General features: G+C 40.1%; 2 protein-coding genes across 4 annotated transcripts in view; one reads left to right on the top strand and one right to left on the bottom strand.

The window, feature by feature from the left end:
* The window catches only part of COPA (COPI coat complex subunit alpha), a 53,899-nt gene that overhangs the window by 16,880 nt on the left and 14,909 nt on the right, over positions 1-22,110 (bottom strand). For all 3 annotated transcript variants that reach the window (XM_003811879.5, XM_034938336.3, XM_055112609.2), the window contains 9 exons: positions 19,302-19,411; positions 17,199-17,298; positions 7,786-7,921; positions 6,878-6,960; positions 5,662-5,812; positions 3,986-4,052; positions 2,895-2,970; positions 957-1,039; positions 149-288 (listed from right to left, as the gene is read on the bottom strand). In XM_003811879.5, the coding sequence (XP_003811927.4) occupies positions 149-288; positions 957-1,039; positions 2,895-2,970; positions 3,986-4,052; positions 5,662-5,812; positions 6,878-6,960; positions 7,786-7,921; positions 17,199-17,298; positions 19,302-19,411 (946 nt within the window). The remainder of the gene's footprint in view (positions 1-148; positions 289-956; positions 1,040-2,894; positions 2,971-3,985; positions 4,053-5,661; positions 5,813-6,877; positions 6,961-7,785; positions 7,922-17,198; positions 17,299-19,301; positions 19,412-22,110) is intronic.
* Positions 11,063-13,940, top strand: LOC103785019 (small ubiquitin-related modifier 1-like). The gene has a single exon (XM_055112617.2). The coding sequence runs from the start codon at positions 11,188-11,190 to the stop codon at positions 11,491-11,493; it is 306 nt and encodes a 101-aa protein (XP_054968592.2). The 5' UTR covers positions 11,063-11,187; the 3' UTR covers positions 11,494-13,940.

The following is a 22,110-nucleotide window of genomic DNA, read 5'->3' as shown; positions in this document are numbered from 1 at the left end:
AGAAGGGAAAAGTTACTACAAAGAGTCTTGGAGCACAAGAAGTGGCCAAGCCACAAGACAAACTCACTTGGGGAAAAAAGGTTCCCACTAAAGATGTCCACTCTCCCCAACTACATGGCTGTCTGCTTAGGGGCACCTGATATGTTACCGCTTCTGCTGTACATCAAAGAGTGTGATAGAGTCCGCATCTCGAAGCAGGAGATTGCCTGTGCCAGCATAGAAGATCTCATCACAGTTGGGCACCTGTACCTTTTTGGTGATCTCATTCTTCAGATTCTTGATCAGAAGCTGCAATAAGTATTAAAGATGGGGTTAAGAGAAGAAATGTGTATAGATGATGATGACAACTGATGATGTTCCTCAGCAATTGTTCCTTAGCTTCAATTAACTAAGTATTTTTTGTCCTGTCCATGTCAATTACCACTGCAGACAGACCACGCCAACCAAGATCTTCTCTAAGGGCCTTAATACATATTTTTTCTCCTCCAACTAAAACATCCTGAGAAGTCTCAACTAACGTCTGAATTTCTCAATGAATGAGAGAGAGAAAACACTGTTTCTGGGGCTTAAATTTTGTTAAATGTTTTCTTCAGAGTGCTTTATCTTGTGCTGGACCTACTACATTTCAAGTAACAATGGAGGCAGCAGAAGGAGGGAAATTTCCTCATCCAGCCCACTCACTTCAGATTTGATGCGTTTTGGGCTCCTGTAGTCAAGAGTGACTTTAGCTTGGTTCTTAAACCCAGAGCCACAGCGATCATCAACCCAATCAAATCAGTTTTAATGCCATTCCCCCAAGAGGGCTTAGTGTAGGGCTAGAGACAGAGGTACAGCCAATACATGAGAATCACGGCTACCCGGGGGAGAACAGAAAAAACAATGGTCTTTATTTTGCAATACACAGGCCACTGCCACCACACTCCCCAAATTAGTTTCTGCTTTTAGTCTTAACTCACCGAATGCATCCGATCTAGGACAGCAAACCGATTTCGAGCGACCCAAACGGCTGTCAGGCCTGAGGATCGTTTCCCTTCAGGCGCTGAGAAGAACAAAACCAAAGGGTGGGAGCATGTGGTGAGTCACTGGCAGGTGACATAGTCGGGTGCCATGGAGCTGCCAGTCTTGCTGGATGCCATCTTGGCTTTGCCAGTTGAGCTGCTTCCTAACTAATTCAGCCATAACCTGGGGCTATTATTGAGTGACTTTTCCCCACCAGTCCCCTCCAAACACCAACCACCACCCCTGCCAAGGCTCTTTTCTCTAGGCCAAGTGGTTGCATTTCAGCCAACATCATGTACTGGCAGAAGGGCCGCCCATCTTGGGAGACAGCACACTCCATCAAGCTAACGAGCAGGGCCTCCCTGGCCAAGCTGCGGCAAAGCAAGCCTGTGTCATAGGACCCCCTCCACAGGATGCAGCTGCTCTGCTGCTTTTAACATGCAAATGCAGACTTCCTAGTAGGGCAGGGTGAGGCAGAGCACTCCCAACTAAATCTTGACAGGAGAGCTTGGTGCTGGGCGGTATTTAGAACCAAGTTGTTGCTCTGTAAATGTCAACTGACCATTCTTATCACCCTGAAGAGAGTTACAAAATGTTCCTCAGTTCAGTGGCTTATTAGAATTTTGAAATGGACACTCCATTCTCTGGGAAACTTGTAGAAGGATAAACAGAAGGGTGCATCAAAATACTCTTTTACCTATTAGACCAGCAGAAAACTGGAGAGAACATGCTGGCCAGTCTTGCCCCTGGCATCTGGAGTGGCAGGCAATTTATGAAACTAATTATTATCAAAACCAACACTCCCGTTTTCCAGGGACCAGGAATCTGCATTATTCAAGCCCATCTCTGTTGCCCACCATTGGGCTGCTCCTTTATTATTATCTCCCTCAAAAAATGAAGTACAGAAAATAAAAGTGGTAATAAAACAAAAGAAAATATTTTAAATTCTATTAATTGTAAACACAGATGGGGAAAAAAAAAAAGCAAAGAGCTGAGTTGGGAGGTACCAAACCATAAGATTTAGTCAGAAATGGCTTAACTGACTAATTTATAAGGGAGACTTTGACTTATGGATACCAAATACAAATATCTTTTCTTTCTCTCACTATGAACACATTTAAAAGAGAGGAGATCGATTAGCAACAATAATAACCCAGTGGCACCCACAAAAGAAACAGAGCTAGCAAATTATTTCTTAGGAATCTGTTGATGGGGTCTAAAATATCATTAAAATATGCCAGTAAGAGTGGGGATCTGCAGAATAAATCTCTGAGCTGGTACTAGCCATAAACCCGCTGGAGGAAGTGCACTGAAAGAACCATAGGCAATAGTCAAATCCATTCTGAGAATGTTTTGTCAGCAAGTTCTAATCACAAGGACATCAACAAGGGATGGTGGTGATGGAAGAGGTAGGCAGGAGTCTCAGCTGGATCCTGGGATCCCAGGTGGGGTGTGGGGCTGTTAGCAGCCTCATCTTTTTGACATGCAAAAGGAAGCAAATCGGATCTGGATGTGGATAGGACAGTATAAATCCCTAGTCCCAGGATGAGGCATTATAAGATTGGAACCACATTTTTAAATAAATGAAACTACCAGGGTGAAAGTCATATCAACTGACAATAAACTAGGATAACATGCTGTGCTGAAAGAGAAAATGGAGAGTTTCTAATAACCAAATTATAAAATATATATATCTAGCTGGGGTAATAAAATGGAGGAGGAACATGAATATTTCACACCATGGTCGCCTCTGATGCAATTGTCAGCAGCACCTGCCAACAGACATGAGTGATGTGGCCATGGCTTGGGGATGGAATGTGAAAAACTTGAAGAGGAGTTATGATGTGGGTGAGGAGAGCTGGAAGCAGAGTGGGGTAGACAAAAAGAACACTTACCATCAGGATTCTGGGAGTCGGCATCTTTAGGGATGGTGTACAGGTCATAGGTACTATTCTCTAAATTGCTAGCTCTCTGTAGAAGAAAAGGGGAAATTAAAATGTTAGTGAGAAGCACCCAAGATACCAGTTTTCCAGTTTACTCTGACAGAGAAAACAGTTCCATTGCACAGACACCAATCTGAAACCATACTTTTCTTACCCTTCACCCAGAGGGCATTTGACTGTTTCTACATCTATGAGTTATAGGGCTCTTTGCCAAACACATCAGCACTGATGTCACTTTATTTTCTTTATCCTCCAAAGATGCAGATATTATCTGAATGAAAGTAAGAAATGCTCTCTACTCCACAAATTAACAGACTAGGACCCTGATATTCTGGTACCCCACCCTGAGGACTCATCAACTGAGTACTCAACCGCTGGAAAGGAAAAAAAAAGACATCAAAGAAAAGACACTATAGGAATGCAAATGTTTATTGGAAAAAGAAGAAAAGAAAAAACACTCAAGAAAACTGTCAGAGTATGGGACTACTAGATATTGAAGAACAGATTAGACAATATAGTTATATGAGGAAAGACATATAACTTCATTCCTTTTAACTTGGCCACGAGGGCACTAAAATTAGAATGTCATTTCTTTTTTTTTTTTTTTTTTGCAAATTCTGTTGCAAGAAACAGAGAGGAGTCTTTGATGACTCTGAAGCCAAACCCACTGATACGAACTCCCTCTCAAAATAATAGTTCTTCTATTTTCACCCAAAGGAAGGGATCAAGGTAAACATTTTCTTTCCATAGGAGATATATATATATAGTCTAAACATTCTCCCAAATTATTTCTAGTGATCTGGGTCATTCATTCTGATGCTCCATTAAGTTCAGCTTTATGAAAGATAGGCAGTTCACAAATGCTTAATATGTTTACGACAACTGAAACCTACCTGATTTGAGTCTCTGAGTGATCACTGTGTCAGCTCTCACAAAATGACCATTAAATAGTTTCTAAGAAGCCATTAAAGATTCCCTAAGGGCATAAGAAAGAGACCTATGGAAAATGAGGAGAACCTAGGAGGGCTCCACAGGTTACTTACTGTACAAAGCAGGACTGCATTTTCTGCTGGATTGTATGACATATTGAATACTGGAAACTTGGAACCACTAGAGATATATATAGAAAAAGGAGAAAACAGGGAAGAGGCATAAGAATAGAAGGAAGAAAGGAATCACCCCCACACCTCCTACTTATCCAATCTTTACACTATATACTCATCACTTTTATAATCAGGAATAAAATGAATAAATATTGTATTCTCTTCCTTTAAGGCTTGGCAACTTCCCTAGCTCAGCTTTGAACAAACAGTTTTAAAAAGTAAGCCATAGTAGAAGTCAAATTATTCAACAGAAGGTAGGTAGGGTTAACACTCACTGTAGTGAGTGGGACTGGTTCTGCTTGGATACAAATTCCTACACGTAATTGCAGTGGACACCACACAGTAACATAATGTGATTTGTCTCTGGCTGGTTTCTCCTGTCCCTTGGAGTGTTCACATAAACCCATTTTTTTATTGTAATGATGCTAAAGGGTGGTTATCAAAACCTCATGCCAAATTTTGCCACCATGAATGTTTCAGCATGCTGAGGCAGCTGGCTTTTCAAAAGGACAGTTCCTTTTGCCAGGCATCCCAGAGGTTATTGTATCTTCAGAATTAAGAGTTTCCAGGGACATATATTCTGGTTCAGAGTTGTGCGCTTTTTGCTGGAAGGCAAGGGAGAGTTAAAGAAAAGAAATGCCAAACAAAGGCGAAAAGTTCTGTTACCAGTTTGGGCCATTCTCTATCAAGAAACTTCCTCTGGCTTGCAAGAGACCCAGCAAATTGTGGCAGAATGATTTTCCATCCACAAGGTCACTAGCATTCTCAAGAAGGGAACTATCATTCTACTCATGACCACTTCCTTGCCTCCCTCACTCATTGGGTTTAAACTGAGCGGGCTCATCTAATGGGGATTCCATCTGTGACAGAATACGAGATCCAAAATGTCATTTAAAAGAAGAGTCTTGGTTGGGTGCGGTGGCTCACGCCTGCAATCCCAGAACTTTGGGAGGCCGAGGTGGGCGGATCACAAGGTCAGGAGTTCAAGGCCAGCCTGACCAACACGGCGAAACCCTGTCTCTACTCAAAATACAAAATTAGCCAGGTGTGGTGGTGCACACCTGTAATCCCAGCTACTTGGGAGACTGAGGCAGGAGAATTGCTTGAACCCAGGAGGTGGAGGTTGCAGTGAGCTGAGGTTGCATCACTGCGCTCCAGCCTGGGTGACAGAGTGAGACTCCGTCTCAAAAAAAAAAAATTTAAAAATAAATAAATAGGCTGGGCGCGGTGGCTCACGCCTGTAATCCCAGCACTTTGGGAGGCCAAGCCAGGCAGATCATGAGGTCAGGAGATTGAGACCATCCTGGCTAACATGGTGAAACCGTCTCTACTAAAAAATACAAAAAATTAGCCAGGCGTGGTGGCGGGCACCTGTAGTCCCAGTACTTGGGAGGCTGAGGCAGGAGAATGGTGTGAACCCGGGAGGCGGAGCATGCAGTGAGCCGAGATCGCGCCACTGCACTCCAGCCTGGGCGACAGAGCGAGACTCCGTCTCAAAAAAAAAAATAAATAAATAAAATAAATAAATGAAAGAAAGAAAAGAAGAGTCTTGTTTGTGGGAGTTGTATCAGGTGACAGATGAGAGGGTTTGGAGGAAAGAAACAAGTCCGATTTACCTCCGCAACTGCATCACAGCTACATCTTTGGAGCTGTTGAAATCCAGCTGTCGTAAGAATCGGTCCTTGACATAGTGTAGCATATTGCCATGAACAGCATAGGCTGGCCGTTCCCGTTCCAGCTTAAACACAATCATACCACCATCATGGCCTGGGGGACAGGGAGAGGAGGAGAAAAAATTAAGCTGTAGGCAAGAAAAAAACCTGGAAATTGGAGATACATAAGGATGAAGATTATATCTGTAAGACAAGACACCTGAATGCATCCCTTATTTGCCTAAATTCTCACAATTCTTGGAATCTTTATTTAAATAATTCTCTGTGAATCCTTTCCTAATACTATTCACACTGCCACACTTAGTGCCACTATCCACACTGCCCTTTTCTGTGTTCCCCTAATGCTTTGTACAAACCTCCATTACAGTACTTATCATCCTGCACTGTAATCATTTAGGTCTATCACCCACATTGTAACATGAATTCCCTGAAGGCAGAAATTATAATTTCCATCCTTTCCCAGTCTCTAGCATATAAAAAGAGTATAAAAAGTATTTACTGAAAAAATGAATGTTAAAAACTCTTTGTGATTCTGTTTTTTAAAATGTTTTGCTCTTTCCCTACTAGCACCATCATCCCTTATAAAACCCTTCCACTCTTGTTCTCCTACTGTCTGCTCTCCAAATATAAACCAGATCATGTCACTTTCCTGCCCAAAACCTTCCAATGGCTTTCCATGTATTCAGAATAAAATCTTAAGTTCTAACCATGGCATAGAAGGCAATACACGATCTGGCCAGACCTCACCTGTTACTCAGTCCCTTACTCACTGTGCTCCAACTGGCCTCTTTGGTGTTCCTTAGCATGTGATGGTGACATGCTAAGCACTTCTCACAACACAGTCTCTGCATTTGCTGTTCCCATTGCCTCATACCCTTTCACTTTTCTGAACCACCCAATATAAAGCAGCAGTCCCCATACTCATCCGTCTCTATCTGCCTTACCTTTAATTTTTCTTCAAAGCATTTTTCACCACACATCATTTTATGTACATATAAAGTGGAGGAAAAAAAAGGAGAAAAGCTTCAACTAAGTGGCTCTGAGAGTCCTTCTTCTTCTTGTCATCCTACTATACATTTACTAGAGACAAAGCTAATAATCACTTTCAAGACTTATAAACTTTGAATTAAGCAAAGAAAAGAGAGAAAATGGCCCTTACCTGCTGCAAAGAGGTTAAGGTTAGGGTGAGCAGCTAGGACCCAGAAACGATCATGGTCTCTGCGGAAAGTCTGAACCCCAGTCCTAGAAAAGGTACACAAAAAGAAAAACATTAATTTCCTAGGAATCTTAGCCCATCCTACACAAGAATATTAAATGGTAAGCCAGCAAGCTGATTAAAATGTAAATCAGGGAGAGTAAACTGCATATCCTAAGTAACAGTAGTCGTGATAAATTCTACCAAGGAACAAAAAGAGGAGACTTCAAAACTGACCATATTATTATGATATATAGATTTCCCCTTTTCAGCATAATTTTATGGCTTTCATTCTGCATTTTTTTTTTTTTTTTCGAGACGGAGTCTCGCTCTATTGCCCAGGCTGGAGTGCAGTGGCGCGATCTCGGCTAACTGCAAGCTCCGCCTCCCAGGTTCATGCCATTCTCCTGCCTCAGCCTCCTGAGTAGCTGGGACTACAGGCGCCTGCCACCACGCCCAGCTAATTTTTTGTATTTTTAGTAGAGATGGGGTTTCATTGTGTTAGCCAGGATGGTCTCAATCTCCTGACCTCGTGATCCACCCGCCTCAGCCTCCCAAGTGCTGGGATTACAGGCATGAGCCACCGTGCCCGGCCTCATTCCGCATTTCTTACTTCTCTAGCTACAGAACTGGGGAAAGGGGAAAGAAGAAAACATGTTTAAATTTAGAGGCAAAAAATAATATACATGGAGATTTCTATTTGATGGAAAATTTGTAAATGTTGACTGATCTCTAGGTCTCTTCAAATTTTCATAATATATGATTTGATTTGTCTACATGCTGAAGATGATGACAGACATAAAGAAGTATTCCAATCTAATTTTAAAAGAAAGAGTAAGAGAAAGTTCGCACAACACTGATGACTACCTTACCGCTTAGACATATCCCAGACTCGAATACTCTTGTCCTCAGAATTGCTGAGGATCAACTCTTGGCGAGGGTGGAAGACAGCACAAGATACATTGTTGTAATGGCCCCGGCAGGTATCAACCTCCCATGCCTTTGATTCTGAAGGACAAAAAGAATTAGGTCATCACAATTCCCTACTACTATAACTTTAGGATTTGGAGATATGACATCCTCTTCATCAAGAACTAAGTACTATTACAGAATGCTAAATTGCCAACTTCTTTCTAATATGGCAATCTTCTTCATTTAAGTCTCTTAATCTTTACATGTCTTGGTTCTTTCATTCTGACCCTCTTATTGATTATAAAACCTCTTCTCTTGGCCAGACATGGTGGCTCACACCTGTAATCCCAGAACTTTGGGAGGCTAAGATAGGGGGATCACTTGAGCCTAGGAGTTCGAGATCAGCCTGGGCAACATGGTAAAAAACCCCATCTCTACAAAAAATACAAAAATTAACTGGGTGTTGTGGCGCACGTTTGTAGTCCCAGCTACTCAGGAGGCTGAGGGGGAGGATCGCCCAAGCCCAGAAGGTCAAGACGGCAGTGAGCCGTGAATGCACCACCGAACTCCAGGCTGGGAAACAGAGCAAGACCCTGTCTCAAAAAAACAAACACCTCTTTTTCATCATTCTCCATCCCTTTATCCTGTTTTATCTGTCCTGATAACAACTGTCCTAGCTGGCCTTTCAATTTTTGTTATTTTTTCTTTTTTTCAGGGACCTGCCACTTTAGGAGTTGCCATTTTAGAACAAATATGAGCTCCTTCAGACAGGGGCCTTATCTGTTTTAGTCACCGCTGTATCTCCAGAGCCTTAAACAAAGTCTAGTACAAAGGAGGTACTCAATAAATATTTGTCAAATGAATGGATGAATTCTATGTTCATACTCCTCAAAATAAGGGTACCACCACAGGAAAAAAGGGAAAGAAGGAATACTTTCAGTTTCAAAACAGTGGTATAGAAGCAAGCTGGCTTCACTCCCCTCCACAGAAAACCCAAAACAAATATACAGTGCTGAGATTTTCATCAGCAACAACCCAGAACTCAAATATGACAATGGGACAGTTCCTGGGGCCACAGAGAGATGAAAAAACTCTGAGCAGATGGTAAGAGCATCTGATTTCCACATCTGCAATGGCCCTCCCCCAACTCATGGTTTCTACACTGGAAAAAGTGAGACTGAGGTGGTCAACTACCTTCCCCATCTTCCTGGGTGCCCTGGCAGGAGACCTAACCTTGACTTAACCCATGGGAAGCATCACGACTGCCTGAAAGGGGAAATATCCCTGAGGACAGGCAGAGAAAAAGGGGGGAGGCAAGACTATCACACCCAGCCCCAGAAACTCTGCTCTGTTACTTGGCCAAAGGAGATGCCAAATCAGAGTGGCTGCTCAGCAGCACTGCGTTGCAGGAAGTATATTCCACAGGTCTGCCCATACACGAACCTCTAGCCAGCCTTGACACACAGCTGGGATAATCCCTTTGGGACCTCCCCATTCAGGACAATGCTCTGGTCATTTACTAAAGCCAAGGTGAACCCGGACTTAAGGTGTCACCTAAAGCCAAAGAGGAGGAAGTCACCTCGCAGTACAGATTTGCTAAGCAAATATATCCAATAAAAACCAAAGCAAGCCAAACAGAGAAAACTGGAATAAGTAACTAATCTTTCAATACAAAGACATAGGTGTATACCCAAAATAAACAATAGCAAACAGGGAACCATAACCTCCCCACAAGGACAAAGCAAAAATACAATGACTGACCCTAAAATGACAGCAATTTGTGATCTCTGACCAAGAATTAAAACTGGTAGTTTAAAGGAAACCCTGTTATCGCCAAGAGATGGCTGAAAAACAATTAAGAAATTTACCAGAGAAGTTTAACAAAGAGATTGAAACAATGAAAATAAATCAAACAGAAATCTTGAAACAGAAACACATTTGCTGAAATGAAGAGCTCATTAGAGACTCTGAATAGCAGACTGGACCAAGTGGAGGAAAAAAATCAGTGAGCTCAAAGACTGGCTGTTTGAAAAATACACAGTCAGGCTTGGCATGGTGGCTCACACCTGTAATCCCAGCACTTTGGGAGGCCGAGGTGGGTGGATCACAAGGTCAGGAGTTTGAGACCAGCCTGGCCGACATGGTGAAACCCTGTTTCTACTAAAAATACCAAAATTAGCCAGACATGGTGGTGGATGCCTATAATACCAGCTACTTGGGAGGCTGAGGCAGGAGAATCACTTGAACCCGGGAGGTGGAGCTTGCAGTGAGCTGAGATTGTACCATTGCACTCCAGCCTGGGTGACAGAGCAAGACCCTGTCTTGAAAAAAAAAGAAGTCAGAGGAAAAAATAAAAAGAATGAAAAGGAACAAAGACTACCTACAAGACTACAAGATACAGAAAATTGCCTCAAAAGACCAAATTTAAGAACGATTGGCTGGCGTGGTGGCTCATGCCTGTAATCACAGCACTTTGGGAGGCTGAGGTGGGCGGATCATCTAAGGTCAGGAGTTTGCAACCACCCTAACCAACATGGAGAAACCCTGTCTCTACTAAAAATACAAAATTAGCCGGGTGTGGTGGTGCATGCCTATAATCCCAGCTACTCGGGAGGCTGAGGCAGGAGAATCACTTGAACTCGGGAGGCGGAGGTCATGGTGAGCTGAGATCGCACCATTGCACTCCAGCCTGGCCAACAACAGCGAAATTCTGTCTCAAAAAAAAAAAGAATGATTGGTTTTCAAGAGGGAGCTAAGCAAGAGCAAGGGTAGAAAGCTTATTCAAAGAAATAATTACAGAAAATTTTCCAAAACTTGAGGAAGAAATATCCAGGTACAGGAAGGCCTGAGAACACCAAACAGGTCCAACCCAAGTAAGACTACCCTAAGGCATATAAAAGTCAAACTCTCAAAAGTCAAGGACAAAGAAAGGATCCTAAAATACACAACAGAAAAGAAGCAAAGAACACATAAAGGAGCTCCAATTTGTCTGGCAATAGATGTTTCAATGCAAACCATACAGGCCGAGAGAGAGGAATGACATTTTCCAAGTGCTCAAAGAAAAAAACCTGACATCTAAGAATACTGTACCCAGCAAGATTATTTTATTTTCCAAATATGAAGGATAGTCTTTCCCATACAAACAAAAGGTGAGAATTTACCACCACCAGATCCATCTTACAGTAAGTGTTAAAAGTAGTTCTTCGATCTGAAAGAAAAAAACACTAATGTGGTAGCGGAAGTTACTGCAGCTGCGGTGTTGTGCTGTGGGGAAGGGAGAAGGATTTGTAAACCCCGGAGTGAGGTTCTGCTTACCCGAGGCCGCTGCTGTGCGGAGACCCCCGGGTGAAGCCACTGTCATCATGTCTGACCAGGAGGCAAAACCTTCAACTGAGGACTTGGGGGATAAGAAGGAAGGTGAATATATTAAACTCAAAGTCATTGGACAGGATAGCAGTGAGATTCACTTCAAAGTGAAAATGACAACACATCTCAAGAAACTCAAAGAATCATACTGTCAAAGACAGGGCGTTCCAATGAATTCACTCAGGTTTCTCTTTGAGGGTCAGAGAATTGCTGATAATCATACTCCAAAAGAACTGGGAATGGAGGAAGAAGATGTGATTGAAGTTTATCAGGAACAAATGGGGGGTCATTCAACAGTTTAGATATTCTTTTTATTTTTTTTCTTTTCCCTCAGTCCTTTCTCATTTTTAAAAATAGTTATTTTGTAATGTGGTGTTAAAAACGGAATTGAAAACTGGCACCCCATCTCTTTGAAACATCTGGTAATCTGAATTCTAGTGCTCATTATTCATTATTGTTTATTTTCATTGTGCTGATTTTTGGTGATCAAGCCTCAGTCCCCTTCATATTACCCTCTCCTTTTTAAAAATTATGTGTGCACAGAGAGCCCACCTTTTTCAGGACACTGCATTTTCAGGCTTGTGGTGATAAATAAGATTGACCAATGCAAGCGTTCATAATAACTTGCCAATTGGCCCTGATGTTCTAGCATGTGATTACCTCACTCCTGGACTGTGACTTTCAGTGGGAGATGGAAGTTTTTCAGAGAACTGAAACTGTGGAAAAATGACCTTTCCTTAACTTCAAGCTACTTTTAAAATTTGAGGGTCTGGACCAAAAGAAGAGGAATATCGGGTTGAAGTCAAGACGACAGATAAGGTGAGAGTAATGACTAACTCCAAAGATGGCTTCATTGAAGAAAAGGCATTTTAAGATTTTTTAAAAATCTTGTCAGAAGATCCCAGAAAAGTTCTAATTTTCATTAGCAATTAATAAAGCTATACATGCAGAAATGAATACAACAGAACACTGCTCTTTTTGATTTTATTTGTACTTTTTGGCCTGGGATATGGGTTTTAAATGGACATTGTCTGTACCAGCTTCATTAAAATAAACAATATTTGTAAAAAAAAAACCAAAAAACAAAAAACAAAAAAAACACTAATGTGCAAAAAGAAAACTTTTCAAGATATAAAACCCAAGACGTAAAATTAAGTTCATAAACAAACCCAGAAGACTATATTACTATAATGGTGGTATGCAATCCACTTATAACTTTACTATGAAGCCCAAAAGACAAATCTATCAAAAGCAATAATAGCTATAGCAACATGTTAAAGAGATAGTCAAAAAGGCAGGAACGGAAATGGATTTAAATGTATAATTTCTGAGTGTGTTTTAGCCTTTGTTTTTGTTCTTGTGTTTGTGATATAAGATAAGCTGTCATCTCTTTAAAATACCTTATTCTATCTATAAGATTTTTTTTTGTGAATCTCATGGTAATTACAACACAAAAACTATTAATATATACTCACTAAAAATAAAAAGCATCAAATTAAGACATATTACCAAAGAAAATCACTTAACCACAAAAGAAGACAGTAAGAAAAGGAAGAGAGAAGCCTCAAAAACAAAAACAAAAACAAAACAAAACCAGAAAACAAGCAAAAAACAGCAGTAATAAGTCCTTGCTTATCAATAATATCACTGAATGTAAATGCTCTCAATTCTTCAATTAAAAGGCATAGAGTGGCTAAACGGATAAAGAGAGAAGACCTAACTATATGCTGCCCTCAAGAAACCCATTTACCTATACAGACACACATAGACTGAAAACGAAGGAGTGGGAGATATTCCATGAAACTGGAAACCAGAAAAGAGCAGGCGTAGCTATACTTACATCAGATAAAACAGACTACCAAACCTAAGATTGTAAAAAGAGACAAAGAAGGTCACTATATAATGATAAAGGGGTCAATTCAGCAAGAGGAAATAACAATTATAAGTATCTGTGCACCCAACACCAAAGCTCCCAAGTATATAAAGCAAACACTAATAGATCCAAAAGGAGAGGTAGACTACAATATGATAATAGCAGGAGAGCTAATACCCCACTCTCAAAAACAGACAGATCATCCATACAGTAAATCAACAAAGAAACAGTGGAGTTAAACTACATACTAGATCTAATAGGCCTAACTGCAATTTACAGAACATTTCACCCAACGGCTACAGAATATTCTTTTCATCAGCACATGGAACACTCTCCATAATAAACTATACTTTAGGCCACAAAACAAGCTTGAAAAAATTGTAAAAAATAGAAATTATATTAAGTATCTTTTCTGAACACAATAGAACTAGAAATCCATAACAAGAGGAACCTCAGAAAATACAAACACATATAAGTTAAACAACATGTTCCTGAAAGACTAATGGATCAATGAAGAAATTAAGAAGGAAATTTAAAAATTGCTTGAAACGAATGAAAATGGCAATACAATGTAACAAAATTTATGGGATATGACAAAAGCCGTACTAAGAATGAAGTTTATAACATAAACACCTATGTCAAAAAAAAAAAAAAAAAGGAAAGACTCCAAATGAACAATCTAATGATGCACCTCAAGGACCTAGAAAATAAAAAACAAGCCAAACCCTAAATTAGTAGAAGAAAAGAAACAATAAAGATCAGAGCAGAAATAAAATTGATACTAAAAAAAATACAGACTATCAATGAAACGAAACACTTGCTTTTTGAAAAGATAGTATCAACAAACCGTTAGCTAGACCAACTAAGGAAAAAGGAGAGAAGATTCAAATAAATAAAATCAGAAATAAGAAAGGAAACATAACAACTGAGACCTCAGAATTACAAAGAATCATTAGAAACTATTACGAGAATGACATGCCAACACACTAGAAAACTTACAAGAAATGGATATATTCCTAGACACATACAACCTACAAAGATTGAACCATGAGGCCAGGGATGGTGGCCCACGCCTGTAATCCCAGCACTTTGGGAGGTGGAGACAGGTGGATCACTTGAGGTCAGGTGTTCAAGACCAGCCTGGACAACATGGCAAAACCCTGTCTCTACTAAAAACATAAAAATTAGCTGGGTATGGTGGCACAGCCTGTAGTCCCAGCTACTTGGGAGGCTGAGGCAGGAGAATTGTTTGAACCCAGGAGGTGGAGGCTGCAGTGAGCTAAGATTGCCCTGCTGCACTCCAGCCTAGGCAACACAGCGAGACTCCAACTCAAAAAAAAAAAAAAAAGATTGAACCACGATAAAATAGAAAAACTTCTAAAAACCAGTGCCTAGATCAAAGCCTTAATAAAAATTCTCCCATCAAAGAAAAGCCCAGGACCTGACTGCTTTACTGCTGAATTCTACCAAACATTTAAAGAATTAATGCCAATCCTATTCAAACTCTTAAAAAAAAAAAAAAAAAAAAGGAAGAGGAGGGAATATTTTCAAACTCATTCTATGAGGCCAGCATTACTCTGATAACAAAACCAGACAAGGACACCACAAAAAGAGAAAACTACAGGCCGATATCACTGATGAACACAGATGCAAAAATTCTCAACAAAATATTAGTAAACCAAATTCAATGGTATACTGATAAGATCATTTACTAAGATCAAGTGGGATTCATTTCAGGGATGCAAGAATGGTTCAATATACATCAATAAACATGATATATCACATTAACAAAATCAAAAACAAAAACCATATGATAGTTAAACAGATGCTGAAAAAACACTAGATAAAATTCAACATCCCTTTATAACAAAAGTTATTATCAACATGGGTAGAGAAAGAGCATACCTCAAAATAATAAAGGCCATATATGATAAACTTACAACTAATATTATACTTAATGGTAAAAAATTGAAGACCTTTTCTCTACGGACCAGAAGGCAAGGATGCCCACTTTTACCACTTTTATTCGACAAAACACTAGAAGTCCTGGCCAGGTCAAGTAGGTATGAGAAACAAATAAAGGACAACCAAATTGGAAAAATTACCCTTGTTCACAGATGACATTATCATATACCTAGAAAAACCTAAGACTCAACCAAAATGATAAATTCAGTCCAGCTGCGGGATACAAAATCAACATACAAAAATCAGTAGCATGACCAGGTGCAGTGGCTCATGCCTATCAACCCAGCACTTTGGGAGGCCAAGGTGGGCGGATCACTTGAGGTCAAGAGTTCGAGACCAGCTTGGCCAACATGGTGAAACCTCGTCTCTAAAAAAAGTACAAAAATTAGCCAGGTGTGGTGGTGTGCATCTGTAGTCCCAGCTACTCAAGAGGCTGAAGTATGAGAATCACTTGAACCTGGGAGGGGGAGGTTTCAGTAAGCCAAGATTGAGCCACTGTACTCCAGCCTGGGCAACAGAGCGAGATCCTGTCTCAAAATATCAGTAGCATTTATATATGCCAATAGTGAATAATCTGAAAAAAATATCAAGAAATCCCATTTATAGTAACTACAAAAAATATAAAATGCCCAGGAATCACTCTAACCAAAGAAGTGAAAGGGCCATACAAGGAAAACTATAAAACTCTGATGAAAAAAGTTGAAGAGGACCCCCAAAAATGGAAAGATAGTCCATGCTTGTGGGTTGAAAGTATTGTAAAAATGATAGGGTAAATTACTACCTAAAGTAATTTACAGATTTATTGTATTCCCCATCAAAATATCAAAGACATTCTTCACAGAAACAGAAAAAAAATCCTAAAATTTATATGGCAGCACAAAAGACCCCAAATAGCCAAAGCAATTCTGAGCAAAAAGAACAAAGATGGAGGCATCACATTACCTGACTTCAAAATTTGCTACAAAGCTAGAGTAACCAAAACACTGTGGTACTGGCACAGAAACAGACACATAAACCAATGGAACAGAATAGAGGACCCAGATATAAATCCACAAATCTATAGCTAACTCATGTTTAACAAAGGTGCCAAGAACATACAATAAAGTGTTGGGAAAACTGGGTAACTATATGCAGAAGAATGAAACTCCTATCTCTCACCACACACAAAAATCAAATCAAAAAAGGATTAAAGACTTCAATCTAAGACCAGAAACTATGAAACTACTAGAAGAAAACATTGGGGAAATGTCCCAGGACATTGTCTGGGCAAAATGCTCATCACTAATTATCAGAGAAATGCAAATCAATGTGTCCTTAACACAGAGGCTGAAATATATATACATATATATAGAAAAAAAGACATGCGAATCAAATCCACAATGAGATATCATTTCACCACAGGTAAAATGGCTTGTATCAAAAAGACAGGCAATAACAGATGCTGGCAAGGGTACGGAGAAAGGGGAACCCTCCTGCACTGTTGGTGGGAATGTAAATTAGTATAGTCACAATGGAGAATAGTTTTTTTCCTCAAAAAACTAAAAATAGAACTAACATATTATCCAGCAATTCCACTACTGGGTATATATCCAAATAAAGGAAATAAATATATCAAAGCGGTATCTGCATCCCCATGTTTGTTTATTGGAGCACTATTTACAATAGCCAAAATATGGAATCAACTTAAGTGCTCATCAAGGGATGAATAAAGAAAATTACATATGCGCACGTGCACACACACACACACACACACACAATGGAATATTATTCAGCTATTAAAAAGAATGAAATCCTGTTATTTGCAGCAAAATGGATGGAACTGGAGGCCATTATGTTAAGGCAAGAACAAAGAGACGAATATGGCATGTTCTCACTCATATGTGGAAGCTAAAAAGTGGATATTATTAAGATCGAGAGCAGAATGGGAAGGAGGGTGAAGGAGGAAATGGAGGAAAACAGAATATAAATATATTTATTACCACTTAACTGTACACATAAAAATTGTAAAGATGATATATTTTATTTGTAAAATAATTTCTATGCTCCTGGGATTAGCATTAATTAATCACCTAAGGTAGAAAAATAGGTCAGAGTCCAGAAGACCTAGCTACTTTACCTTGCTGGCTGGCAGTTTCTCAGATATGGCGATAATGTAACCGGTTCACTCACCATTCATACGCCAGATCTTCACTTGACGATCATCTGCCCCAGATACAATAAGGGGCATAGTGGGGTGGAAGGCAGCCCAGTTTACTCCACGATCGTGACCCTGTAGAAAAAGAGTGGTTCTTCTAAAACATCTTTATAGTCATTACTCAAAGCAAACCAATGAATCAAGCTACTCGTTGTAAAAAATGTCTCTGATTTATTCTTCATGTGAACAGATTCAAGAGACTACGCTGCTCTAAAATTTTGAGCATCAGAATTACCATGTCTGTCCTCCAATATTACCCCAAATTCTCATGTGAATTTCCAAATACATATTTCTAACCCCTAAACTCAGCCTCATTTGCATTTAGGATATTCTGCTTTGTTTTTTACTTGCCTATTTTTATCTTATTTCTACAAATAATTATTAATATCTCCAGACAAATTTTATTTTTTATTTTTTATTGTTTTTAGATGGAGTCTCGCTCTGTCACCCAGGCTGGAGTGCAGTGGCACGATCTCAGCTCACTGCAACCTCTGCCTCCCGGGTTCAAGTAATTCTCTGCCTCAGCCTCCCAAGTAGCTGGGATTACAGGCACCCACCACCACACCCGGCTAATTTTTTTGTATTTTTAGTAGAGATGGGGTTTCACCATCTTGGCCAGGCTGGTCTTGAACTCCCGGCCTCATGATCCACTTGCCTCGGCCTCCCAAAGTGCTGGGATTACAGGCGTGAGCCACTGCACCCGCCCGAAAAATTTTATAACTTAATGCAGAAATCTCAGTCTGGTCTTGAAGGAGCTCCAAGATTATTTTAAGAAGTTTGCAAGGTAAAAACTATTTTCATAATATTACTAAGACTTTGTCTTCTTCATTCTTTTTTTTTTTTTTTTTTTAAGATGAGGTCTTGCTGTGTCACCCAGGCTGGAGTGTAGTGGTGCAATCATATTAATTGCTCCCTGAAGTCTCAAACTTCCAGGATCAAGTGATTCTCCTACCTCGGCCTCCCAAAGGACTACAAGTGAGCACCACCACGCCCAGCTAATTTTTTTTTTTTTTTTGGTAGAGACAAGGTCTTGCTATGTTGCCTAGGCTGGTTTCAAACTCCTGGCCTCAAGTAATCCTCTGGCCTCGGTCTCCCAAAGTGCTGAGATTACAGGTGTGAGCCACTGCACCCAGCTTATTTATCTTCTTCATTGTTATTCTTTCATAAGTATACAATAGAGTTTCCCAGCACATGATATGTGATATCATCGCTCTGACAGCTAATAGAATGTGTGCTGATATATTTCATGTTTTTAAAAGTTGTTTTAATCTAAAATGTGGTAAAAAATGGACAGATATAACCCACATAAACAAAAACTCTTTGGGGTCCTCAATAAATTTTAAGAGTATAAAGAGATCTTCAGACCAAAAAGTTTAAGAACTGCTGATTTTAAGATACTGTATACCCTATTTATACAGTTATATGGTATATTGTGACAGAATCCTGGATAAGGCAGTTTTGAATTAGCAGTATTATTGAGATGTATCATGATGCAGCAAAAAGCACCTGGGTTTTGGAGTCAGATCCAAATTCAAATCTTATTTCTTACATTTATTTACTAGATATATGTAGATTTTGGTAGACCACTTAATTTCTCTAAATCTCTTTTTTTTTTTTGTCTGCTAAACAGGGATAATAATATCTACTTCAGTGGGTAGCTATGAAGATTAGATAATTTTTTAAAAGAAAAACTAGTTTCTTTCCCTTATGCTTTTGTTTTCCGACCTGCACAAAAGTTACACATGGCTGGTTCTTGATAACTCTGATTAAATTTCCTGCTGCCCTGCCTTACAGAAAGCTTGAGAATGGGCTCTGCTTTGGGATGGTGATGAGGTCTACGCCTGGCTTTCTCCCTTTCCCACTGGGTTTATAAGGTAATAAGACTCTCCCTCAGGTGGCACATAAGCTTCATTTCTCTGTTGGTTCACGCACAATTTGATTTCTAGTACCTCAAACAGTGCCTGGCACTTAATAAGCACTCTGTAAATATTTGTTGAAGGAATGAATAAATGAACAACATATTGTGACTTTCCCAAGATGACAGCCCATATTCAGCCCCTGGCTATAAAGATAAGTACCTCTAGTACATGCTTCACCACTGCATCTGTAGTTCCAAATAGATCAACCCCAGTTATTCCTCTCACATCCGATTCCACCGCACCAGGGGACAGGTTTTTTTTCCTCAGACCTTTGAAGGGATAAGGAGTGGGATGAAAGATGTAAACATAATGTTATCTAAAACAGCACAGTATCAGAAACACAGAAATTACAGTGAAAAAGAAAAGAAAAAGAAATGGAAAAGACTGAAGAAAGAAAAGAGACTCAAGAATTCCTATTTCTAAAAATATTCAAAATATTAAAGTACATTCACCGTCTTCTCTTCTGCTCCCTTAACACTTAAACAGATCCATTACTGGAATTTCTTTCTAGAGGAGGGTAACCCAAATTTCTGGCACACTTTAACCTCTTCTTCCACAAATCTTACCTCAAGAGGTGTCTGCTTCAGTTAATGCCCACTTTCCATTCTTCAGTGTTCTTGAAATGTGGCCCCAAATGGTAAACATTCAATTTCTACTCTCAACTTCATAAAATTTATAGCAGCTTTTCCCCGATCATTTCAGAAATTTTTTTCTTTTTTTTAAAGAATAGTCAAGTGCAGTAGTGAGAATGGGGAAAAGAGTGGAACAAGGAGTTCAATCTGTAACTGACTGTGAACAATCAACTGAGATAACTCACTATCTTCGGACTAGGCTCAAGAAATTTTAAAGGAAAGCCATTTGAGGTTGGCGTGGTGGTTCACGCCTATAATCCTAGCATTTTGGGAGGCTAAGGCAGGTGGATCGCTTGAGCCCAAGAGTTAAAGATCAGCCTGAGCAACATGGCAAAACCCCGTCTCTCCAAAAAATATAAAAATTAGCTAGGTGCAGTGGCGCGAGCCTGTAGTCCCAGCTACTTGGGAGACTGAGAGATAGGGGGATGGCTTGAGCCCAGGAAGTCGAGGCTGCAGTGAGCCATGATGGCGCCACTGCACTCCAGCCTGGGTGACATTGAGACCCTATCTCAAAAAAGAAAAGCCATTTGAAGAAGCCACAGTGCAGTGTTTCTCAACTTGAAGCCTTTCGACAGCTGATGGGGGAAGTTCCAAATGGGTTACAGAAACTAGGCCTATTAAGTACAAAACAGCTATTTGGTAGAAGATAATGTAAAGCCATAAGCCATGTAAAAAGTGTACTCATGCCTACTACTTGACTCTTGGACGAAGAACAAGATAATTAAAACTGTCATGTCATTTTAAGTTCCTGCTTAAAAGGCTGATTATAGATTTGAATACTTGGATTTTGCCATTAAAACCTTTGGAGGCTAGTTTTACTGGGAGGAATTATCCTGTAACTTAAAAACGATGGAAAAAGACACCAGAATAATAATAGTCTTATTTGTAGAGGACCCACATATATGGCTCAAGTAAATCTATCTTTAAAAGCTATTTGTGCTATAGTCAGAACCAAAATTATGATAGCACTGCTACTATCTCACATTCGGAAAGTACTTTGTGGTTTTCAGAGAGTATGTTATGTAACTGGACTCTGATAACAAACCTTTGGAATGAACAAGCAGGTAAAATTATAACAGTTTGTAGATGAGAAAAAAGAATTGAGACTAAAATCCTATATTTTGAAGTATTTTGGGGGAATAGTGGAAGATGAAATTACCTAGCACTTGTAAATATTTTTTAAAAAGACAGTTATGTGTAATGGAAAATAAAAACTCTCATTGAAAATAAAACCTAAAGGCTGGGCGCAGTGGCTCACGCCTGTAATCCTAGCACTTTGGGAGGCCGAGACGGGTGAACCACCTCAGGTCAGGAGTTTGAGGTCTGCCTGGCCAACATGGCAAAACCCCGTCTCTACTAAACATACAAAAATTAGTCGGGCATGACGGCGCATGCCTGTAATCCCAGCTGCTAGGGAGGCTGAGGCAGGGGAATTGCTTGAACCCGGGGGGCGGGGCTGGGGGGGCGCAGGGCGGAGGTTGCAGTGAGCCAAGATTGCACCACTTTACTCCAGCCTGGGCGAAAGAACGAAACTCCGTCTCAAATTGAAAAAAAAGGAGGCTGGGCACGGTGGCTCACACCTGTAATCCCAGCACTTTGGGAGGCCAAGGCAGGTGGAACAACTGAGGTCAGGAGTTTGAGACCAGCCTGGCTCAAATGGTGAAACCCTGTCTCTACTAAAAATACAAAAATTAGCTGAGTGTGGTGGTGCATGCCTGTAATCCCAGCTACCTGGGAGGCTGAGGCAGGAGAATCACTTGAACCCGGGAGACAGAGGCTGCGATGAGCTGAGATCCCGCCACTGCACTCCAGCCTGGGCAACAGAGTGAAACTCCGTCTCAAAAAAAGGAAAGAAAACCTAAGTCATTTTAAGCCTAAACTTTGCCATCTGTAGGAAAATATAAGAACTTAAGTTTAATAACTGCATTTATATTTATTGTTTTAAAATTATAATATATCTCTTCTGTTATGGTGGCACCTACATGTTAACACTGGAGAAGCAAGAGCTTAGAAGGCCACAACAATTTTAATTATCTTGTCCTGTGTCCAAGATGAGCATTTAGCCAGTAGGTAGAGAGAAATAAAGCTGATGTTTTACAATATACTCTCCCAAAGGTTCATAAATACTTTATCGCTGGGATGCCTCCTTTCACTTATTTCACTTGTCCCTTTAATAAGATCTGTCAACTTTTTCTAACGAGTCTGGTATATGAAACAGATTCAAAGGAAAATACAAAGATAGACAGCTGTGAGAAACTTCACCTCCAATAAGCTTCAACAAACACATTAAAAGGAAAGCCGTATGACAGAATGGAAGGCTTTGTTGCATTTGCGTG

This window comes from Pan paniscus, chromosome 1 (genome assembly GCF_029289425.2).
Source record: "Pan paniscus chromosome 1, NHGRI_mPanPan1-v2.0_pri, whole genome shotgun sequence".
NCBI lineage: Eukaryota > Metazoa > Chordata > Mammalia > Primates > Hominidae > Pan > Pan paniscus.
Note: the sequence above shows the minus strand (reverse complement) of the source record. Positions and strands in the feature narration are given on the sequence as shown.

Coding starts and splice junctions, on each gene's coding strand:
- LOC103785019 (XM_055112617.2), top strand. CDS start 11,188: ATGTCTGACCAGGAGGCAAAACCTTCAACTGAGGACTTGGGGGATAAG.